Here is a 20,897-nt window from a genome sequence, read left to right as displayed (position 1 = left end):
CAGCATACATTTATCAGTGTAGCTGCTTATTTTTAGCTCCACTGACAGCCTGTGTCATTGAGAGTGTCAATCTTGCATTACGTTATGTCATTATGTTCAGTGGTGACACCTATAGTCCCAATCTGGGCATCCAGGGCCATCCTCGTATGCACCTTACAGATATCATACAATATCATAGATGAAATGTGATTATTAGTATTAAAAATATGTCTAAAAATTGTCTCCTCATTGAAATATTCTGTGGTTTAAAACAAGAAAATGAACTCATTACGGCATCATCCCAACCAGTCCATGTTATTTTGTAAATAAATGAGCTAAATGTGTGCCTTAACACAACAAACACAAATTTAGCCAACTAAATATCCTATTAAATTATTGTACTCTGTTAGCTCATGAATATAATATGTGAGGCATGAAGGGTTAGAAAGGTTTGTATAGATCCTAAGCAGAAGATAAGTTTGGGGTTCAACATATTAGGGCTGTTATTCTTCAACACTGCGTATGCAAGTTAGTGAATATAGCCCTCTAAAAGTCTTTGCTTGTCATTGTCAAATCTACTTTTCTAAGAAAAAAAGTGAAGGAAAACATTAAAGGGACACTGTCACCTGAATTTGGAGGGAACAATCTTCAGCCATGGAGGCGGGGTTTGGGGTTTTTTGTTTCACCCTTTCCTTACCCGCTGGCTGCATGCTGGCTGCAATATTGGATTGAAGTTCATTCTCTGTCCTCCATAGTACACGCCTGCGCAAGGCAAATTTGCCTTGTGCAGGCATGTACTATGGAACACAGAGAATGAACTTCAATCCAATATTGCAGCCAGCATGCAGCCAGCGGGTAAGGAAAGGGTGGATCAAACACCCGAAAACCCCACCTCTATGGCTGAAGATTGTTCCCTCCAAATTCAGGTGACAGTGTCCCTTTAAGACCCTGATTCATCAAGACCATCAGTCTTCATGCCGGTCTTCTTTAGGGGATATGATGAAGTAAGACTCTCCTGATTCATTGAATGAACTCATTCAATGAATCAGGAGCATTGGACAAGTGGTGTCCACCTCTCTGAGCACCTCACTACAAATCCCACTCTGGAGAAAGGTTTGTAGAGTAGCCTCATTAAGTTGACAAGAAGCAATCACCATGCCCTGTCCCACCATAGCTTTGCCTATTTTGTCGGAGTTGAAAGAAAGTGAGTGAGAATGCCAGAAGTTGCAAAAATTTTAGTGTATTCTCAAGTTGCATCAAAAAGTTGCAACTGTTCAAATCTTTTTATGATAGAAAACTAGAGTAAAAGTTTTGATGAATCGGCCTCTATGTTCTGAGACTAGAAGACTAGAACCTTTTAGAAATATGACATTCATGGTGAACACCAATTTCTTTTACGTAATTAGGTCAAATAACTGTCCTTAATGTCATCTCATTACTCTGATGTGAAAATTTCTTGTATGATTATTTCAAATACTTTTTTCCAACATGCGTAGCTGAAAATCCCAGAAACATAGTACTGGAACAAAAAAAAAAATAAAACAGTCTACCATGTTTTTTTTCTAACCAAAAGTCTATCACTGCAGTATATTCAGAAATTGTATGTCATGCACTTCTCTAAAAAATTATTACCAACAGTGAATGTGTTTTTAAAACAGAAGACTCCAGAATCAGAAGAATTCATGCAAATGTGAATGAGAACATGCGATTCTCATAACACTGATGTAAAATCACATCAAAATCTATATATTCACAAGAAACCCGAACTGATGTAGATGTAGTTGAGAACACAAAGTGAAAACAGCATGATACATTCTCCATATAGAGGCAGGAACACTATCTATCTCATCATATACTCCACTATCATTTAACCTCCGCTATGTGCTTTAGGATACAGCAATTTATTACTCCTACATGCATATTCTCAATTCAAGATTCCGCAGCTTTAGATCAATGTGACAAATAAAACCAAAGCTGCAAATAAAGTATTACAGTCAGCAAAATTGTGTAATGCTCATAATAGAACAGAGCCCACAGGCTACTGGTACATTGGTGAAACCGAGATTGATAGCCTGCTTCAAACAGAGCATTCTAGAGTGATTAACTGCAGTTTGTGTAAAAAGGATATTGAGACCTGGACGGATGCATCAAGAAGTATCAATGGTTGTTACCTGAAGAGGAGTTACAAGAAATTTCATCTGCTGCAACGAAGACGAATTGATTTCTGTAAAAGAAGATAAAATTCACAATACTGCTTGCTGACTAGAAAATGTAGTAGCTGCCAGTTGACTTGATATGTATAGATGGGACATTGGGAAGGAATTTAATTTTAATGAATGTGGAAGGAACACATGTTGACAGATTTTAGATCTAGAGAATTCATAAGTGTTGTCATGAAGAATGGTTACAGGGTATTATGAAGTTGAATATGAATGATGGACAATTCTATCACAAAGTGCTTCAAGGCTACAGATTGTTCAAACTAAGAAATATGTTTTTGTAAGTGTAAATCCAAAGCCTATGTTTCTGGTTGTGATTTATAGAAGGTGTCATGTGATATGACTGATGTGAACACTGTGTCCTATAGAGCCCGAGTTACTGTTCAGATCTAGTAACCACATGAAAGATATACTTTCCACCTGCACTAAGTACCAGCCAACAAGAGAAGGTGCAATAAAATCACAATCTTCTACAGTGATAGCGCATGAACAATCATACGGTGTGTTCACTAAAATTGCATTCATTTATTTGGCTCCTATGTGAACGAGTATCAATTAGGCTAGGTACAGGCCAGCATACTTTTTGTGATCTGAGAAAATTGGACCAACTATGCTAATTACACTCTGATCAGAGTTGGATCACGGTGTAATCATACGATGTTTCCATTATTTCAGATGATTAGAAGATGAATAAAAAATGTCTCCATCTTCTCCATTCTATGAGTCTGTGGAAATCGGACTACACTCAGATGTCTTATGACTGAGGTCTGACTGTTTCTAAGGACTTATTGACTTTTATGGCCAAGTGTGATCGGAATATTCAATCAAACTCGGGCATATAGCCATTTTTTTTTCTTCGAACAGACCCTGCCAGAAGGAAAAATCAGACATGTACATGGCTGGATATAATATCATTGGTCTGAGCGCAATGTGATGTTTTGACAGATCGTTCTTGGACCAATAATACAGTCGTCTGCATAAGCCATAAGTGAGATGTACCATGGTCATATAGGATGAACGACAAATTTATTAAACAGGTTTCTGAGAGGCATTCATAGAATGAAAAGAACACTTTAGGCAAAATAAATACAGCGTAATTTGCCTAGTAGAAAGCTTGGGGGGGGGGGGGGGGCTTGACACTGTGAATTAAAGATGCCCACAAAAATGATATGTTATGCATATCACCCTTGGTCCCTCCACTATGCGTAGTTAAAGGTATCAGTTTTGACCAGAATGAGTTTTTAAGTTTTTGTGCTCTCACTAAGATAACAACTCTCCATATGCCTTAGAGATCCCCACTTAAGGTACCGTCACACTCAGCAATATAGACAACGAGCCGATCGCTGCAGTGTCGCTGTTTAAGTCGCTGTAGAGACGTCAAACACAGCAGCTCCAGAACGATGCAGGAGCGATCCAGTGACGTAACGGCGACTCACTTATCGTTCTCGCTGGTTGTTAGCTCCATGTAAAACATTGCTGGCGTCGTTGCTTTTGATGTCAAACATGACGATACACGCCGACCTGGCGACCAAATAAAGTTCGGGACTTCTAGCTCCGACCAGCGATATCACAGCGGGATCCTGATCGCTGCTGCGTGTCAAACACAACAAGATCGCTATCCAGGACGCTGCAACGTCACAGATCGTTATCGTTCTCATTGTAAAGTTGCTGAGTATGAAGGTACCTTTAGGATCTTCCTCTAACAGTTGGATTGGAGAGCTAATAAATGCTAACAAGGAAAGGTTTCCACAGATTTAGACCATCTCTAAAGTTCATGGTCTACCAATTATTTGATTGGTTTCATATAATACTTTTTTCCGGGGTCAGCTTGAAGAAGTGAGCCTGCGAGATATGGTAGGATAACTTGTAAGATTTTTTTTTAATTTTTACTATTAGTTAGCCTATTCAAAGTCATGTCTGTTTCCCAGGGAAAGAAAATGCCAAAATATGATAATCTTTCCAATGGGGTTGTCATGAAGCTTTTCCCAAGCAATCAGACTGTCTCAGATAATTCAGGACTTAATTTCAAAGCAAAATTGTTATTGAACAATGGGCAGAGAACACTGAGATTTGAAATGTCTTAAAACTGTAATTTCTCTGTCTCTTATTGCCAATCTTATCTTTGTAACAGTACATTTAGGTTCTAAACCTTCTGTCATTACGTCATATTTTTGGCCTCAAAGAATGAAAATAACCATTGCTATTATAGCCAAATGATTTGGGATTTACATGAATAATTTGTAAATTCAAGACATACATTTTGAATTTAACGGTTAGTGAGTATTTATATGACCTGAATTATATGTATTGCACCGAATAAGAATATACATTCATAAAATTAAATATAATGCAGAATATATTGTTAAACTAAAACAACACCTAAAATACAGTTTTGGTGAATTTTAAGTAGATTCTAACTTTTAGTTCAGTGAATAAATATATATTTGGATATGTTAGATAGAGATTGATAGGGTCTAAAGGGAACTCATGTCCTAACCGAATAATATTGCAATGGTGGAAAATAGAAAATCCTTACTTCTCATTTTATTTCTAATTCATTTTTTCTCCCCACAGGGAGCAGAAAAAAAGTATAGTGGGCTCACTGGGCAAGGAGTGGAACAGTAGATGTTTTAGGAGCCATAAATCAGAAATGGATTACAGCCAATGCTAAAACATCTCTGAACACAAAATGTACATAGCCTGAACGTATTTTATGTCATCTCTTCTGCCTCAGTCACAGTCTATATCCTGCTTTCTACTTACAGAATAATGGTTGCCATAAATGTTAGTCTACGGCATCTAGAAGGGCAATCAGTGGACTTTCAAAATGCTCCCTGACAATCCTGTTCTTGGCTACTTGATTACATCATTTTACGACTGATTTTTAGGTGGCTCTCCTATATTGCATGCTAAGACTAGTATATATATACAGTGGGGCAAAAAAGTATTTAGTCAGTCATCAATAGTGCAAGTTCCACCACTTAAAAAGATGAGAGGCGTCTGTAATTTACATCATAGGTAGACCTCAACTATGGGAGACAAACTGAGAAAAAAAATCCAGAAAATCACATTGTCTGTTTTTTTAACATTTTATTTGCATATTATGGTGGAAAATAAGTATTTGGTCAGAAACAAAATTTCATCTCAATACTTTGTAATATATCCTTTGTTGGCAATGACAGAGGTCAAACGTTTTCTGTAAGTCTTCACAAGGTTGCCGCACACTGTTGTTGGTATGTTGGCCCATTCCTCCATGCAGATCTCCTCTAGAGCAGTGATGTTTTTGGCTTTTCGCTTGGCAACACGGACTTTCAACTCCCTCCAAAGGTTTTCTATAGGGTTGAGATCTGGAGACTGGCTAGGCCACTCCAGGACCTTGAAATGCTTCTTACGAAGCCACTCCTTCGTTGCCCTGGTGGTGTGCTTTGGATTATTGTCATGTTGAAAGACCCAGCCACATTTCATCTTCAATGCCCTTGCTGATGGAAGGAGGTTTGCACTCAAAATCTCACGATACATGGCCCCATTCATTCTTTCATGTACCCAGATCAGTCGTCCTGGCCCCTTTGCAGAGAAACAGCCCCAAAGCATGATGTTTCCACCACCATGCTTTACAGTAGGTATGGTGTTTGATGGATGCAACTCAGTATTCTTTTTCCTCCAAACACGACAAGTTGTGTTTCTACCAAACAGTTCCAGTTTGGTTTCATCAGACCATAGGACATTCTCCCAAAACTCCTCTGGATCATCCAAATGCTCTCTAGCAAACTTCAGACGGGCCCGGACATGTACTGGCTTAAGCAGTGGGACACGTCTGGCACTGCAGGATCTGAGTCCATGGTGGCGTAGTGTGTTACTTATGGTAGGCCTTCTTACATTGGTCCCAGCTCTCTGCAGTTCATTCACTAGGTCCCCCTGCGTGGTTCTGGGATTTTTGCTCACCGTTCTTGTGATCCTTCTGACCCCACAGGGTGGGATTTTGCGTGGAGCCCCAGATCGAGGGAGATTATCAGTTGTCTTGTATGTCTTCCATTTTCTAATTATTGCTCCCACTGTTGATTTCTTCACTCCAAGCTGGTTGGCTATTGCAGATTCAGTCTTCCCAGCCTGGTGCAGGGCTACAATTTTGTTTCTGGTGTCCTTTGACAGCTCTTTGGTCTTCACCATAGTGGAGTTAAGAGTCAGACTGTTTGAGGGTGTGCACAGGTGTCTTTTTATACTAATAACAAGTTTAAAAAGGTGCCATTACTACAGGTAATGAGTGGAGGAAAGAGGAGACTCTTAAAGAAGAAGTTACAGGTCTGTGAGAGCCAGAAATCTTGATTGTTTGTTTCTGACCAAATACTTATTTTCCACCAAAATATGCAAATAAAATGTTAAAAAAACAGACAATGTGATTTTCTGGATTTTTTTTTCTCAGTTTGTCTCCCATAGTTGAGGTCTACCTATGATGTAAATTACAGACGCCTCTCATCTTTTTAAGTGGTGGAACTTGCACTATTGCTGACTGACTAAATACTTTTTTGCCCCACTGTACATATACTTATTTTTTTATCTTCTATGCCGAAATATAATAATTTTAAGTTATAAGCCATAAACTTAGTATCAATTCCTGAGAGACTCTGGTGGCAACATATTTTCCGATTCCGGTCATGTACAGTGCTGTCATGGAGAGATAATTGGACTCAAATCATCAATAACACTATCTACATCCTACATGTTTGTGTATATATGTGAGATAAAGAATGTGTTTGGGGATTTTAAATTAGAATAGTATTAATGACAGCTTAAAAAAATCATCATTAGGAACACTTGTGATGAGTTCGTCATCAAACGCGTTGTGCCACTTAACATTCGTTAGTCTCACAGCTAAAGCTTAGGTTTCGTGTTTGTAGACAGTTTGCAGTCAAATTTTGATCCTTAACTAAAAAATGGTTCTCATGATGTTTTTTTTTCTAAGGACATTACTAAGATGTATTCATTCTCTTAGTTTTGACCTGTAATTTTAAAGGTGCACAGACTGTCAGGTTTCTCCAGTATTGCCTTTGAGAGTGGCTGGTCATGTAACTTCAAATATGCTATTTGCATAGATATGGCCACATGCCAAGTAGTTGTGCTGAGCTTCTCTTAATTCATTAGTATTGGAAGAAGCAAGGCACATCTAGGCCAGAAAAGTACAAATTGCATACCAGTGGTCAAAACACCGCCCACTCTCACCGGCAATACTGACGAATCTTGATAGCATTCTCACCTTATACTGTCAGGAATCAGAGGTCTACAGTAACATAATGTAGAAAGCCCGGAGACTTTCATCAAACTCACTAATTTTGACCCTTCAGCAAGATAATCTACGTTAGTTGACAAATCTAAAGGAGAAAAAGGAATCCATTTCTGTTTCCACTAGCTATGCCAATCTGGGTAAGATATGTGTTTTCTGTATGGAAGGATTGTCACATAGCTTTCGAAGGTCACCCAAAAGGCACCTCTACCAAGAAAAGCAATGACAGATTAACTTGGCATTCTGACTCCAGGTTAGTCTTTAGAAATGACTTTTTAAGTATTCTAATGGTTATAATAAAGACATATGCACACAGTAATGCCATGTGAATCTATGCAGTACATTGAGTCCCTTCGGATATATGTTGCAGATCTGTAAGCACTCTTGAAGCCACTGTACAGTGACTCAGTGAGGTGCTGTATCACTTCTAAAAGTAATGTTGTGGGGGAGAGTAGCTCTGTTAAACATCATGTAGAATCCATCAGAAAGCTTCTACGAGCTACCATAAAGTATTGGATGTACAGGGTTGTGGTATGTGCGTATAGCAGCCCATGCAGCATATTTCCCTAACAGGATTTTGTGTGTTTCCTGACCTTATGTGTAATTATACAAATATGCCAATATATCTCTATATAGTCAGTGTATATACCAAACAGTCAAAAGGTTAAAACCACTGACCAATGACATGTACAGTATCCTATTGTAGATCCTCATTGTAGATTCAATGGTACTTATAAATGGAAGTTGTGATATAGTAGGCACGGGGTGAATAAAGGATTCTTGAAATGTATGTGTTTGGAAGAAGGTAAAATGGGCAACTGTATGTGAATGCCCAAAGATAATTGATGCATGTATGGGACAAACGCTAACAAATCTGGTCCAACCCACAGAAATGCTGATACTCTTGAAGAACCCATCTCTGGCAAGATGTCAATTGAGCTAGCAGCCAAGTGGTATTTTGTGCATGGCATTATGTCGTTTCAACATATATATGTGAAAGTAAATTGCAAAATCTTAGGACTTTTTGAAGATTTTCATGTACTATGTCTGTGTTTTACACCTTTTACTGAACATTGGTTACCACTCTTATGAGAACATGTCGGGCTGAAGGTGTGGAGTTGTTACAAACCTATGGAGATTAACATCTATTTCTGGAATTAGAGGAACAGAGAGGAGGACATCCTTATCTCTCTGCACATCATGGACAATAGCACATTGAAATTATGGATTATTACAGAATTTTTTGACGGATGACGAAAATACACTTTTCTTTAAATCATTACTACAACTGGTTGTTAGCAATGTCTTGTGGGCTGAATCAATAGTGTTGTTTTGCAATAGCAGCTACACTTACTGTGCAATTTTCAGAGCTGCCATGGAAATGAATGGATGGAGCCTCACATGTTCAATTACTTCTCTTTACTTGACAGAGGTGCAAAAGAACGCCATTATAGAGATAACTGTGGATTTCAATGATGGAATATACATTTTTAATACATTGGTGTAGATATGCCATGAATATGAAAGATGGGACTATTGATGATCTATACCAGATCATTAATATCAGATCGCCTAGGTCCAAATATAAGCACCATCACAGATTAGTTAATTAAAATGTCCACGTTCCCTGAAATGTTTAGTAGGTCTCTATATTTTGTAAAGGTTGTGTCTAGTAATTTACTTAAATAGGATGAAAATACAAACAGCTGCAGTACCAAGTACAGCCACTAAGGGATGTGTGGAGCTGTCTGATTCAATCTGCTGACTAGTGCAGCTTTTGGGAGTTGGACATATTGGTGCCAGGAACCACGGGATACCTTCAGAGGGAATATGTTGGCGCTATATAAATAAAAATTATTATTATTATTATAGAGGTCTTGCAGAGTTCATTCTTTGACATGTAACAAATCACAGCTGTTTTGACAGCGTAAGTGTGACTTTAGCAATATTAGGCAGGTATGTGGTTTAATGATATGACTGATTTATATATAGATATTTATAGACATATATAGATATATATACCATATATATATATATATACATATATATATATATATATATATATGATTAGTCATATCATTCATTCATTTTCTATTCCAAAATATGTATTCTATTCCATTTTCTTTTCCAAAACATGAAATGTATGTGCTATCTCTCCATGATGCACTAATTTTTTAAAGGCAGGAAATTAAATCAGGAATAATGACTTTTAAAAACTGAACATCCAATGAGACCAAACCTTAGAGATGCTGGATTTTGTGCAGAAAAAAAAGGTGACAGCCACACAGACATCAAATGCTTGCAAAAGCAATCCAGGCAAATCTATAAATGTATATACAGCCACTAAATTGGTTAAGGCATGCTCATTAACAGTCACAAACATGCAAACGCAAAAGTAATATGCTGGGATAATTGGAATAGTCCAGAGTGCTAAACAGCGATAAACATAATGTCTTAGATCAATTACAGTTTACAATTTTACAGGAATAGGATTGCAGGTGAGTTGAATACACTTTGTATTTTTAAGAACATTTACAAAATCATGATCAATGCGATGTACGACACTGGACATGTAGTAGGACAATGAGACATCTTAGAAAATATTGCCTACATGCAAACACATATATCATTCAGACAAATTAGTGCAAAAGTTCTTCCAGAAGGAAATATCACTATCCCAAAATGTCCATAAACCTATATGTGCGTGATAATTAACCTGTAAACTGCTTTATGTCTTATCATTAATATATCAGTAAAAGGGTCTCTTTCTCATCATGTATGTCTTTAGATATATTAGTTTGGACATATCTTCTGGATTTAGCATGTGGTTGCTGTTTATTTCTATTCAGGATTCTATGGAATCTTTGAGCGGTAAGAAAACAGAATTAGTGTTCCCTGAAATAGAGCAATATCAAGAGGTCTTACTTTTACAACTGGAGTGTATAGATTTAGTGATTTCCACTGAGGGTACCATATTAAGCAGTTTTTATGCCATGTGTTTGCCATTTGAGGGCATTTAGTAGCGCAGGCAATGTTAGAGATTAGAGATGAGCGATGCGCTATAGCTTGCCGAATTAGAGGGAACCCGAGCAAATTCGCTCATCTCTATTAGAGATGATTAGATTGCTCCGCGGAGAATCAAATTTGACTTTAATTTTTTGAAATTCATTAATCCTTACAGTTTGTGATTCGATTCATGTGGACTGATCAGACAAAAATACTTAGCGCTATTTCACACACTGTTGAAGAGTCACAGAGTAGGCAAACAATGACCAGAATGGCCAGGCAACCAAGCCATGATGCTCTGTGTTAGGGCTAGCGGAACGCAACAAATAATTAGAAAGATAGAGTAAGGTGCGTTCACAGCCCGGGGTCCACCGTGCAGAGATGGAACCTGCTGTTAAGTAATGACCGATTATATGGCGGTGCAATATGGATTCACACACGGGTTAACTTCACCCAGTATGAAGAAAGCGAACCCTGTTGCATCACAGGACAAAGAGTGCAAGCAAGGAGTCACAGATCTCTACCCCTAGACTCGGGATTAGATTACAACTAGACCTCTTGCGCTCGACACCGCAACTGGGGTATAGGCGTAACCAAAATAATAATTTAAATGCACGGAGTGCATGCGGTGCCGCTCTGGCGGACGCCACTAACCACCCAGGCTTGGGTAAGGAAAGCGCTGTGAAAGCGCACGGCGCCGCATTGGCGGTCACAGCAATCTGATGCTGTATTGTGTATAACGTGCTGATGGCTAAGTCAGGCGCTGATAGCAATCATCCACCTTACGTGAGCAGTCATACACAAGGGAGAGGATAATTAATGAACAACTTTCACACATCAACACACACACGTTTACAAGTGTACTCTAGCGCATGGCCGTGTGGTCATGCGAACCTTTTATAGCTGCAGCATGTACAGGACCTTCCCAGAAGGACCAATGGGAGGCAGCCACAGAAGTTGAGCACCTTCAGGACCTTCCTGGAGGACCTATGGGAATTGCTGCAGTATCTGAGCATGTGACCCTCAATCTCCAATGAGAGATCTTGCCCTGGGCATGCTCAGAAGGGGAAAAGCAGGACTTAGTCCCAAAAGCGTCTGCTTGCGCTGCCCCACACTGGCTTCAATGGCAGAGGCTGGAAAAGCAGCAGTAACCCTTTGCACAGAGTGAGACTGAGCAAGACGCTGAGACCGACGTCTCCGCTGAGCAGGCTCCACTGCAGCAGAAGAAGAATGGAAGACCGCAGCGGAGATGGCCCAAGATTCCCCCTGTGCAGAGGCGGGAACTCGACTCCTAACACACTGCAATACAGAAAATACCAGCACAGCCAGTATAAAAAAAAGGAAACCAGCCAAGTAGCTGCATTTAATGCTTGTACCATAAGAGAACGGAAGGTCAGAAAGCACAGCCTATTTAACATGAAGACAGAAAAATGCCAAAATTGGGGTTGTACTTCTGCACTAGTGTTGAATAACACCTAGTTGCAATTAATAGGGAGAGAAAGAGCAGGAGCCAGCATCAGTGCCAGTGTCCGGTTTCCATTTTGCTGTACTTATTTTAAAATCTTTCTCTCTCGCTGTTAGGGGTCAAGTTCCCACCTCGGCACAGGGGCAATCTCGAAACCATCTCCACTGTGGTCTGCCATTATTCTCCAGCCACAGTGGAGCCTGCTCTGCAGAGACGTCGGTCCCAGCGTCTGGCTCAGCCTGATACTGTGCGGAAAATTACTGCTGCCTTTCCAGGCGAGCAGACGTCTCTGGGACTAAGTCCTGTTTTTCCCTTTCTGAGCATGCCCAGGGTAAGACCTCTTATTGGAGGTCGGGGTCACATGCTCAGGTACTGCAGCAGCACCCATTGGTCCTCTAGGAAGGTCCTGAAGTTGCTCAGGTACTGTAGCAGCTCCCATTGGTCCTCTAGGAAGGTCCTGACATTGCTGCCGCTATAAAACGTTTGCATGGCTGAACAGCCTTGCGCTAGTATTAACCTAAGTTATGAGCTCAGCGCTAGTGTGGTCATACTTGCATGTAATCAGGGTTCAGCTGAAATAAGCCCCTAGAATACCGGCACCTCCGGTGAGGAGTTTTGTGTGTGCTGTGCTGACTGCATGACCACTGTTGGCTCTATTAGGTAGCTGTTCCTCTGTGAGGTTAACAGGGCACAGTGTTCTCTTTCTCAAGCGAGTCTGTGAAGTAACAGAGTTCGCTTATACCACCATATAGTACTGTCTTTTACTAGCAGCAGGTTCTCTCCTTCACAGTGGACCCAGGTTTGCGAACGCACCTACTACTCAATATATATATATTGAGTATATATCCAGTCTGCATCCAGAGGTTCTCTCTTGGGCTCACTCATCCAGGGTGGGTGGACATTTCAGGTCTAAAAGGACATCTGAGCTACTGGCGAGGACATACTGGTGGCCGCATATGGCCCGATCGTGTGTCTCCTGCGCCAAGAACAAGTCTGCTTGTCAATGGCCAGCTGGGTTGCTTTACCCCCTGCCGGTGGCGGACAGGCCTTGGGAGATGGTCGGGATCGATTTTGTGGTGGGCTTACCCAAGTCTCGTAGCTGCACCACACTTGGTGTCTCTTCCACGGCTACCTTCTGTACGGGCGCTGGCAGCATTGTTTATCAAACATATGTCGGTCCCAGCATCTGGCTCAGCCTGATATGGTGCGGATGATTACTGCTGCCTTTCCAGGCTCAACCATTGTAGCAAGTACTGGTCAGCGGCGGACAGACGTCTCTGGGACTAAGTCCTATTTTTCCCCTTCTGAGCATGCCCAGGGTAAGACCTCTCATTGGAGGTCAGGGGTCACATGCTCAGGTACTGCAGCAGCTCCCATTGGTCCTCTAGGAAGGTCCTGAAGTTGCTGCAGCTTTAAAAGGTTTGCATGGTCACACGGCAATGCGCTAGTATTAACCTAAGTTATGAGCTCAGCGCCAGTGTGTTCATGCTTGCATGTGGTAAGGGTTAGGCTGAAATAAGCCCCTAGATTACCGACACCTCCGGTGAGGAGTTTGTGTATGTGGATTCAGGGTTTGGCTGAAATAAGCACCTAGAATACCGGCACCTCCGATGAGGAGTTTTGTGTGTGCTATGCTGACTGCATGATCACTGTCGGCTCTATTAAGTAGGTGTTCCTCTGTGAGGTTAACAGGGCACAGCGTTTTCTTTCTCAAGCGAATCTGTGAAGTAACAGAGTTTGCTTATACCACCATATAGTACTGTCTTTTACTAGCAGCAGGTTCTCTCCTGCATGGTGCATGGTTGGGAACGCACCTACTACTCAATATATATATATATATATATATATATATATACTGTATATACATATATATATATTTATACTCGGTGCGTTCCGCCAACCCTAACACTTGCCTTCCCAAAATGTTCTACACAACTTTCTAAGGCAATTGGACTACTTCAAATGTGCCACAAATAAATTCACTACAAATAATTTTTTTGGGGGGGAAAATATTGCTGTACCTGTCAAATTTGAATTTTGAAAGTTTTGATCATCTCTAAATGTTATGTGTAAATTTGGGCAGTGACTTAGCGGACAGATCTACCTCTACAGACGTACACCCCGCAAATAAATATATTATCCAGTAAAAGATCCATAAATACTGCAAAATCAAATACTTAGAGCTCTACATAACCATAAATATGGCATAATTATATAGTATTGTATCTCCACAATATATCCTTTCTTACCAGGTTTAAGCAATCAACTTTTTCCTATGTCCATAGCTGTTATCTATTTCTACTTATGGTCTTCATTACACAGTGCAGTCTCAGTCCAAAAATGTAGCTGATTGCTCTTATTATTTTCCTGCAAAACTATGTGCAATATACAGTATGTCTATTTATGCTTACATTTCAAATTTGCCATAAAAATTTGATTGATTGATAAAAAAAAAATTGTGGTAAAGGTTTCTGCACTTTTTCAAATAGGTTTTAATAGAGTTTACTTTAGGTACACACACATTCAAAACATAGTGAGAACCTGGTCTAATGAGGACTAAATTAGTTCTGATAGAAATAACTGCTTTAGATCACCATTGTTTTTTTTTGCCAGAGAGGAAAAGTGAAGTGCACTGTCTTCTGGGCCCTACTGTAGATGTAGATGACCAGAGTTGGGTAAGGAAAATGTTTTATTGGACTATGCGTTTGGAGAGGGTCTGTCTCCTTCATCAGGTACAATAAATTATACCGGATAAAGGAGAAAAGGAGACTGACTGTCTCCAATATTGCCTGATGAAGGACATGGACTGTCTTCCTTATACCTGATGAGGAAGACAGACTATCTACATTGTACCTGATGAAGGAGATGGACCGTCTCGGAAATGCATAGTCCAATAAAATGTTTTCCCCTACCCAACTCTAGTCATATACATCCACTGAAGTGCCTAGATGATACCAAACTTCCATTTTCCTCTCTGGTAATTGCTTTTAGTTCCATGGATCCAGTGGTTGGTGCAGAAGCCCTAAGGTGGATTTGTCTTGGCTTTTTCCAGTGTTATGCCTGCCCAGCACAACCGTATCAAGTGAGCATTGTGCAAATACGAGCACATATCCTATAATATTGATCCACATATGGAGAAAAATATTTCTTCCTTTTTACCATTAATATTTTGGAAAAATCACATTTTTACTTTAAATACAAATAGCATACATACACACGTAGTCAAAATTGTTGGTACCCCTCGTTTAATGATAGAAAAATCCACTATGATCACAGATATAACTTGAATCTGATAAAAGTAATCTATATACATGATTGTCTAAGGGGTACTTCCATCTGTCTGTCCTTCTGTCTGTCACGGATATTCATTGGTCGTGGCCTTTGTCTATCATGGAAATCCAAGTCGCTGAATGGTCGCCGCAAAACAGCCATGACCAATCAGCGAAGGGCACAGTCCGGAGGAAAATGGCCGCTCCATACTCCCCGCAGTCAGTGGCCGGCAGCCGCTCCATACTCCCCGCTCCCCGCAGTCAGTGTCCCCGGCACTCTGCTCCCCGCAGTCAGTGTCCCCGGCGCTCCGCTGCTTACTCCCCGCAGTCAGTGTCCCCGGCTCCCGCTCCATACTCCTCTCCGGTCACCGCTAACACAGGGTTAATGCTGGCGGTAATGGACCGCGTTATGCCGCGGCATCAATAGTAAAAAAAAGTCATGTTAAAAATAGTAAAAAAAAACAAAAAACCTGCTATACTCACCCTCTGTTGTTCGCTGAGGCGCTCGCGCCTGCCGCCATCTTCCTTTCCCAGCGATGCTTTGCAAAATTACCCAGAAGACCTAGCAGTCTCGCGAGACCACTAAGTCATATGGGTAATTTTGCAAAAGCATCCTGGAAACGCAAGATGGTTGCAGCCGTGCGCCCATCTGCACACAGCGCCATTGGATCCCAGGAGGCGGAGAGACGGGACGCTGAGGAGCAGTGACCAGAATAGTGAGTATGTTAAACTACAAGGGGCCCTCGGATTGTTAGGTGAGTATGTTTATTTTTTAAATTTTTTTAACCTGTGACATACGCAGCTTGGTAATATACGTCACTGGGCAATATACTATGTGGCTCTGTGCTGTATACTACAAGGCTGGGCAATATACTACGTCGCTGTGCAATATACTACATGGCTATGTGCTGTATAATACGTGGCTGGACAATATACTACCTCGCTGTGCAATATACTACGTGGCTCTGTGCTGTATACTACGTCGCTGTGCAATATACTACATGGCTCTGTGCTGTATACTGCGTGGCTGGACAATATACTACCTCGCTGTGCAATATACTACGTGGCTCTGTGCTGTATACTACGTCGCTGTGCAATATACTACGTGGCTCTGTGCTGTATACTACGTGGCTGGACAATATACTACGTGGCTGGCCAATATACTACGTCACTGTGCAATATACTACATGGCTCTGTGCTGTATACTACATGGCTTGGCAATATACTACGTAAATGGGCAATATATTACGTAACTGGGCAATATACTACGTGGCTGGGCAATATACTACATGGCTGGGCAATATACTATGTGGTTGGGCAATATATTACGTCTCTGTGCTGTATACTACGTGACTGGGCAATATACTACGTGGCTCTGTGCTGTATACTATGTGCCTCTGTGCTGTATACTTCGTCGCTGTGCAATACACTACATGGCTGGGCAATATACTAAGTGACTGGGCAATATAGTACGTGACTGGGCAATATAGTTCGTGGCTGGGCAATATAGTACGTGGCTGGGCAATATAGTACGTGGCTGGGCAATATACTACGTGACTAGGCAATATACTACGTGGCTCTGTGCTGTATACTACGTCACTGTGCACTACGTCGCTGTGCAATATACTACGTGACTGGGCAATACACTACGTGGCTGGCCAATATACTACGTAACTGGGCAATATACTACGTGGACATGCATATTCTACAATACCAGATGCGTTAGAATCGGGCCACCATCTAGTAATAAATAAAAGATCTATGACAATGAACAAATGAAAGTCAGACATTGCTTTTTAACAATGCTTCCACAGAATTTAAAAAATAAAACTCATGAAATAGGCCTGGACAGAAGTGATGGTACCCCTGAAAATAATGCGTCAAAAGGAACATGTTAAATCAAGGCGTGTCCACTAACTAGCATCACCGGTGCCTACAATTTTGGAATAAGTGAGTGGGCCTGTATATAGGGCTACAGATAATCATTGTGCTGTTTGGTGACATGGTGTGTATCACACTCAACATGGACCAGAGGAAGCAATGGAAAGAGTTGTCTCAGGAGATTAAAAATAAAATTATAGACAGATATGTAAAAGGTAAAAGTTATAAGACCATCTCCAAACAGCTTGATGTTCCTGTGACTACAGATGCAGATATTATTTAGAAATGTAATATTCATGGAACTGTAGCCAACCTCCCTGGACGTGGAAGCAGGAGGAAAATTGATGGCAAATCAAAGAGGTGGATAATACGATTGGTAACAAAAGAGCCCAGATAAACTTCTTAGCAGATTAAGGGTGAACTTCAAGGTCAAGGAACATCAGTTTCAGATCGCACCATCCGTCATTGCATGAGCCAAAGTGGACTTTAAGGGAGATGACCAAGGAGGACACCATTGTTGAAAAGTAATCATAAAAAAACAGACTGGAATTTTCCAAACTACATGTTGACAAGCCACAAAGCTTCTGGTAGAATTTCCTATGGACAGATGAGACAAAAATGGAATTTCTTGACAAGGCACATCAGCTCTATGTTCACAGATGGAAAAATTAATCATATCAAGAAAATAACACTGTCCCTACTGTGAAAAATGGAGGAGACTATGTTATGTTTTGGGGCTGCTTTGTTGCATCTGGCACAGGGTGTCTTGTACAATGAAATCTCAAGACTATCAAGGGATTCTAGAGAGAAATGTGCTGCCCAGCGTCAGAAAGCTTGGTCTCAGTTGCAGTTCATGAGTCTTGCAACAGGAAAATGACCCAAAACACACAGTTAAAAAAAACCAAGAATGGCTAAGAGGAAAACATTAGACTATTCTAAACTGGCCTTCTATGAGCCCTGTCCTAAATCCTATTGAGCATCTTTGGAAAAAGCTGAAACATGCTGTCTGGAAAAGGCAACCTTCAAACACGAGACAACTGGAGCAGTTTACTCTTGAGGAGCGGGCCAAAATACCTGTCGAAAAGTGCAAAAGTCTCATTGACAGTTACAGGAATCGTTTGATTGCAGTGATTGCCTCAAACGGTTGTGCAACAAAATATTACATTAAGAGTACCATCATTTCTGTCCCGGCCTATTTCATGAGTTTTATTTTTAAAAAAATCTGTGGAAGGATGGTTGAAAAGCAATGTCTGACTTTCATTTGTTCATTTTCATAGATTTTTTATTTATTATTAGTTTTGTAAGATTCAAGTTATTTCTGTGACCATTGTGGGCTTTCTGTCATTAAACGAGGAGCACCAACAATTTTGACCACGTGTGTAATCATATACTCTTAAAAAAGAGATGAGAACTTTGTAATGCATGTACAGAATGTCACGTAGACCTGCGTGTTTTGCATGTATATCATCTAACTGCATGTTTGTATATTCATCAGACATTGGCGATATCTGCACTAATGATACAGCATTACTGTTAATTATAACCAAGGTTTCGTTTAACAGTACATTGTTACATTAGGCACTGTTTTTACAAAACTTCCTGGCTATGACAATCACATCAGATTGTGACTTCTTAAACTTGCCAATTGTAAGTGACAAACCCTTCTTGTCCCCCAGATGTCAGCATTGCCATGTAATCAGACGAACTGCACAGCAATCAAGTCAGAAAGAAAGAAGAATGGATTACCCCAAAGGGTTTTACTCCTCTGACCCATGAATCTAAGGAAAATTCTTTATCTCAAGATTTAAAATGGGAATTATCAGATGGATGAGTTTTACCTTTAAAAGAAAAGTGCACAAGGCCTTCCCAAATGAGTTAGAAAACCCTGAAGCAGTAAGTCATATAAATCCTACATGGGTATTTTTGCTCACATCGGCAAAACAGCACCCAGGGTGCACATTACTGTGCATCTCATGCAGTTAATGTCCAACCGAGATGTTAATAGCTGGGAGTTAGAAACACAGAGAACCAAGTTGAAACCTTTCAGTTTTCAATTGAATGGAATGACTTTTCAAATTGAATTAACTCCTTACTTGCAGACTGCCCCAAATACTAAATGGACAGAATGGCTAGTAATAAATGGAAGAAAAAAAATATACTCTACGTGGAGCGGCTCATCTGTATATTTCCAAACAAAGCAATGCTACAGCGAATCTAAGTCCAATTTTCATAATAAAAAAAACGTATCCATTCAATAAATCCAAAATATATGCACTGTATATTCCATGGCAGTAAACATTTGATATGTTGAATGTATGTTCTCATGCCCTTCAATTTAATAAGCACAGCAGGTCTGAGAAACCTATGAAATAGTGTAAGCCATTAGAGAGAAATACAAATTGTTGTCACAAGGAAACAAAGACCATTCGGGCCATAAAGTCTTGTCCCTTGTAATAATGCAATGATTGTAATTTGCTAGAACAATACAAGGAAATAAATCACTCTGAAGAGATTTTGCAACCTGTTTAGTTTTAATCTCTGTGTTGTAACATATGCTCGTTGAGCCTTCCTTCCTTCTACCGATATTTCTCTTAAAGATGACAGTTTTTACCTACAGCAACATAGACAAGTCCTATCATAAAATGCTGTTTTGACTCACTGAAGAAAAAAATATTGTTAGATAATATATGTGTTTCTGGGCATTAATTATTTCTTTATCACTGCATAGCATGTATTCTGCTCAGCATCAGTGACAATGTGCACGTCTATATAATAACATTACAGGCAGGTGTATTATTGCTGTAATTAGTGATGAGTGAGTACAGTCGTTGCTCGGGTCTCCCTGAGCACGCTCGGGTGTTCTCCAAGTATTTTGTCGTGCTTGGAGATTTAGTTTTCGTCACCTCAGCTGCATGATTTGCGACTGCTAGACAACTTGAATACATGTGTGGAATGCCTGATTGTTAGGGAATGAAAAATTATTCTTTATTTTCACTGCTCTGCGTTAAAAACTTCTGTGAAGCACTTGGGAGTTCAAAGTGCTCACCACACATCTAGATAAGTTCCCTTGGGGGTCTAGTTTCCAAAATAGGGTTACTTGTGGGGGGTTTCTACTGTTTAGGCACATCAGGGTCTCTGCAAACGCAACGTGACGCCCGCAAACTATTCCATCAAAGTCTGCATTTCAAAACGTCACTACTTCCTTTCCGCGCACCGACGTGTGCCCAAACAGTGGTTTACCCCCACATATAGGGTATCAGTGTACTCAAGACAAACTGGACAACAAATATTGGGGTCCAATTTCTCCTGTTACCCTTGTGAAAATAAAAAATTGCTTGCTAAAACATAATTTTTGAGGAAAGAAAAATGATTTTTTATTTTAGCGGCTCTGCGTTGTAAACGTCTGTGAAGCACTTTGGGGTTCAAAGTGCTCACCACATACCTAAATAAGTTCCTTGGGGGGTCTAGTTTCCAAAATGGGGTCACTTGGGGGTTTCTACTGTTTAGGCACATCAGGGGCTCTGCAAACGCAACGAGATGCCTGCAGACCATTCCTTCAAAGTCTGCATTTCAAAACATTACTACTTCCCTTCCGAGCCCCGACGTGTGCCCAAACAGTGGTTTACCCCCACATATGGGGTATCAGCATACTCAGGACAAACTGGGCAACAATTATTGGGGTCCAATTTCTCCTTTTACCCCTGTAAAAATAAAAAGTGCTTGATAAAACCTAATTTTTGAAGAAAGAAAAATGATTTTTTATTTTCACGGCTCTGCGTTGTAAACTTCTGTGAAGCACT

General features: G+C 40.3%; 1 protein-coding gene across 12 annotated transcripts in view; it reads right to left on the bottom strand.

The window, feature by feature from the left end:
* Window positions 1–20,897, bottom strand: part of RBFOX1 (RNA binding fox-1 homolog 1) — a 974,878-nt gene that overhangs the window by 33,960 nt on the left and 920,021 nt on the right. For 5 of the 12 annotated variants that reach the window (XM_069733986.1, XM_069733978.1, XM_069733990.1 and 2 more), the window contains one exon: window positions 2,151–2,203. The exons of the other annotated variants lie outside the window; for them this stretch is intronic. In XM_069733986.1, the coding sequence (XP_069590087.1) occupies window positions 2,151–2,203 (53 nt within the window). The remainder of the gene's footprint in view (window positions 1–2,150; window positions 2,204–20,897) is intronic. 12 annotated transcript variants of the gene reach the window in all.

The sequence above is a fragment of the Ranitomeya imitator genome, chromosome 7 (genome assembly GCF_032444005.1).
Source record: "Ranitomeya imitator isolate aRanImi1 chromosome 7, aRanImi1.pri, whole genome shotgun sequence".
Classification (NCBI taxonomy): Eukaryota; Metazoa; Chordata; class Amphibia; order Anura; family Dendrobatidae; genus Ranitomeya; species Ranitomeya imitator.
This window is presented reverse-complemented; position numbering and strand designations above follow the sequence as displayed.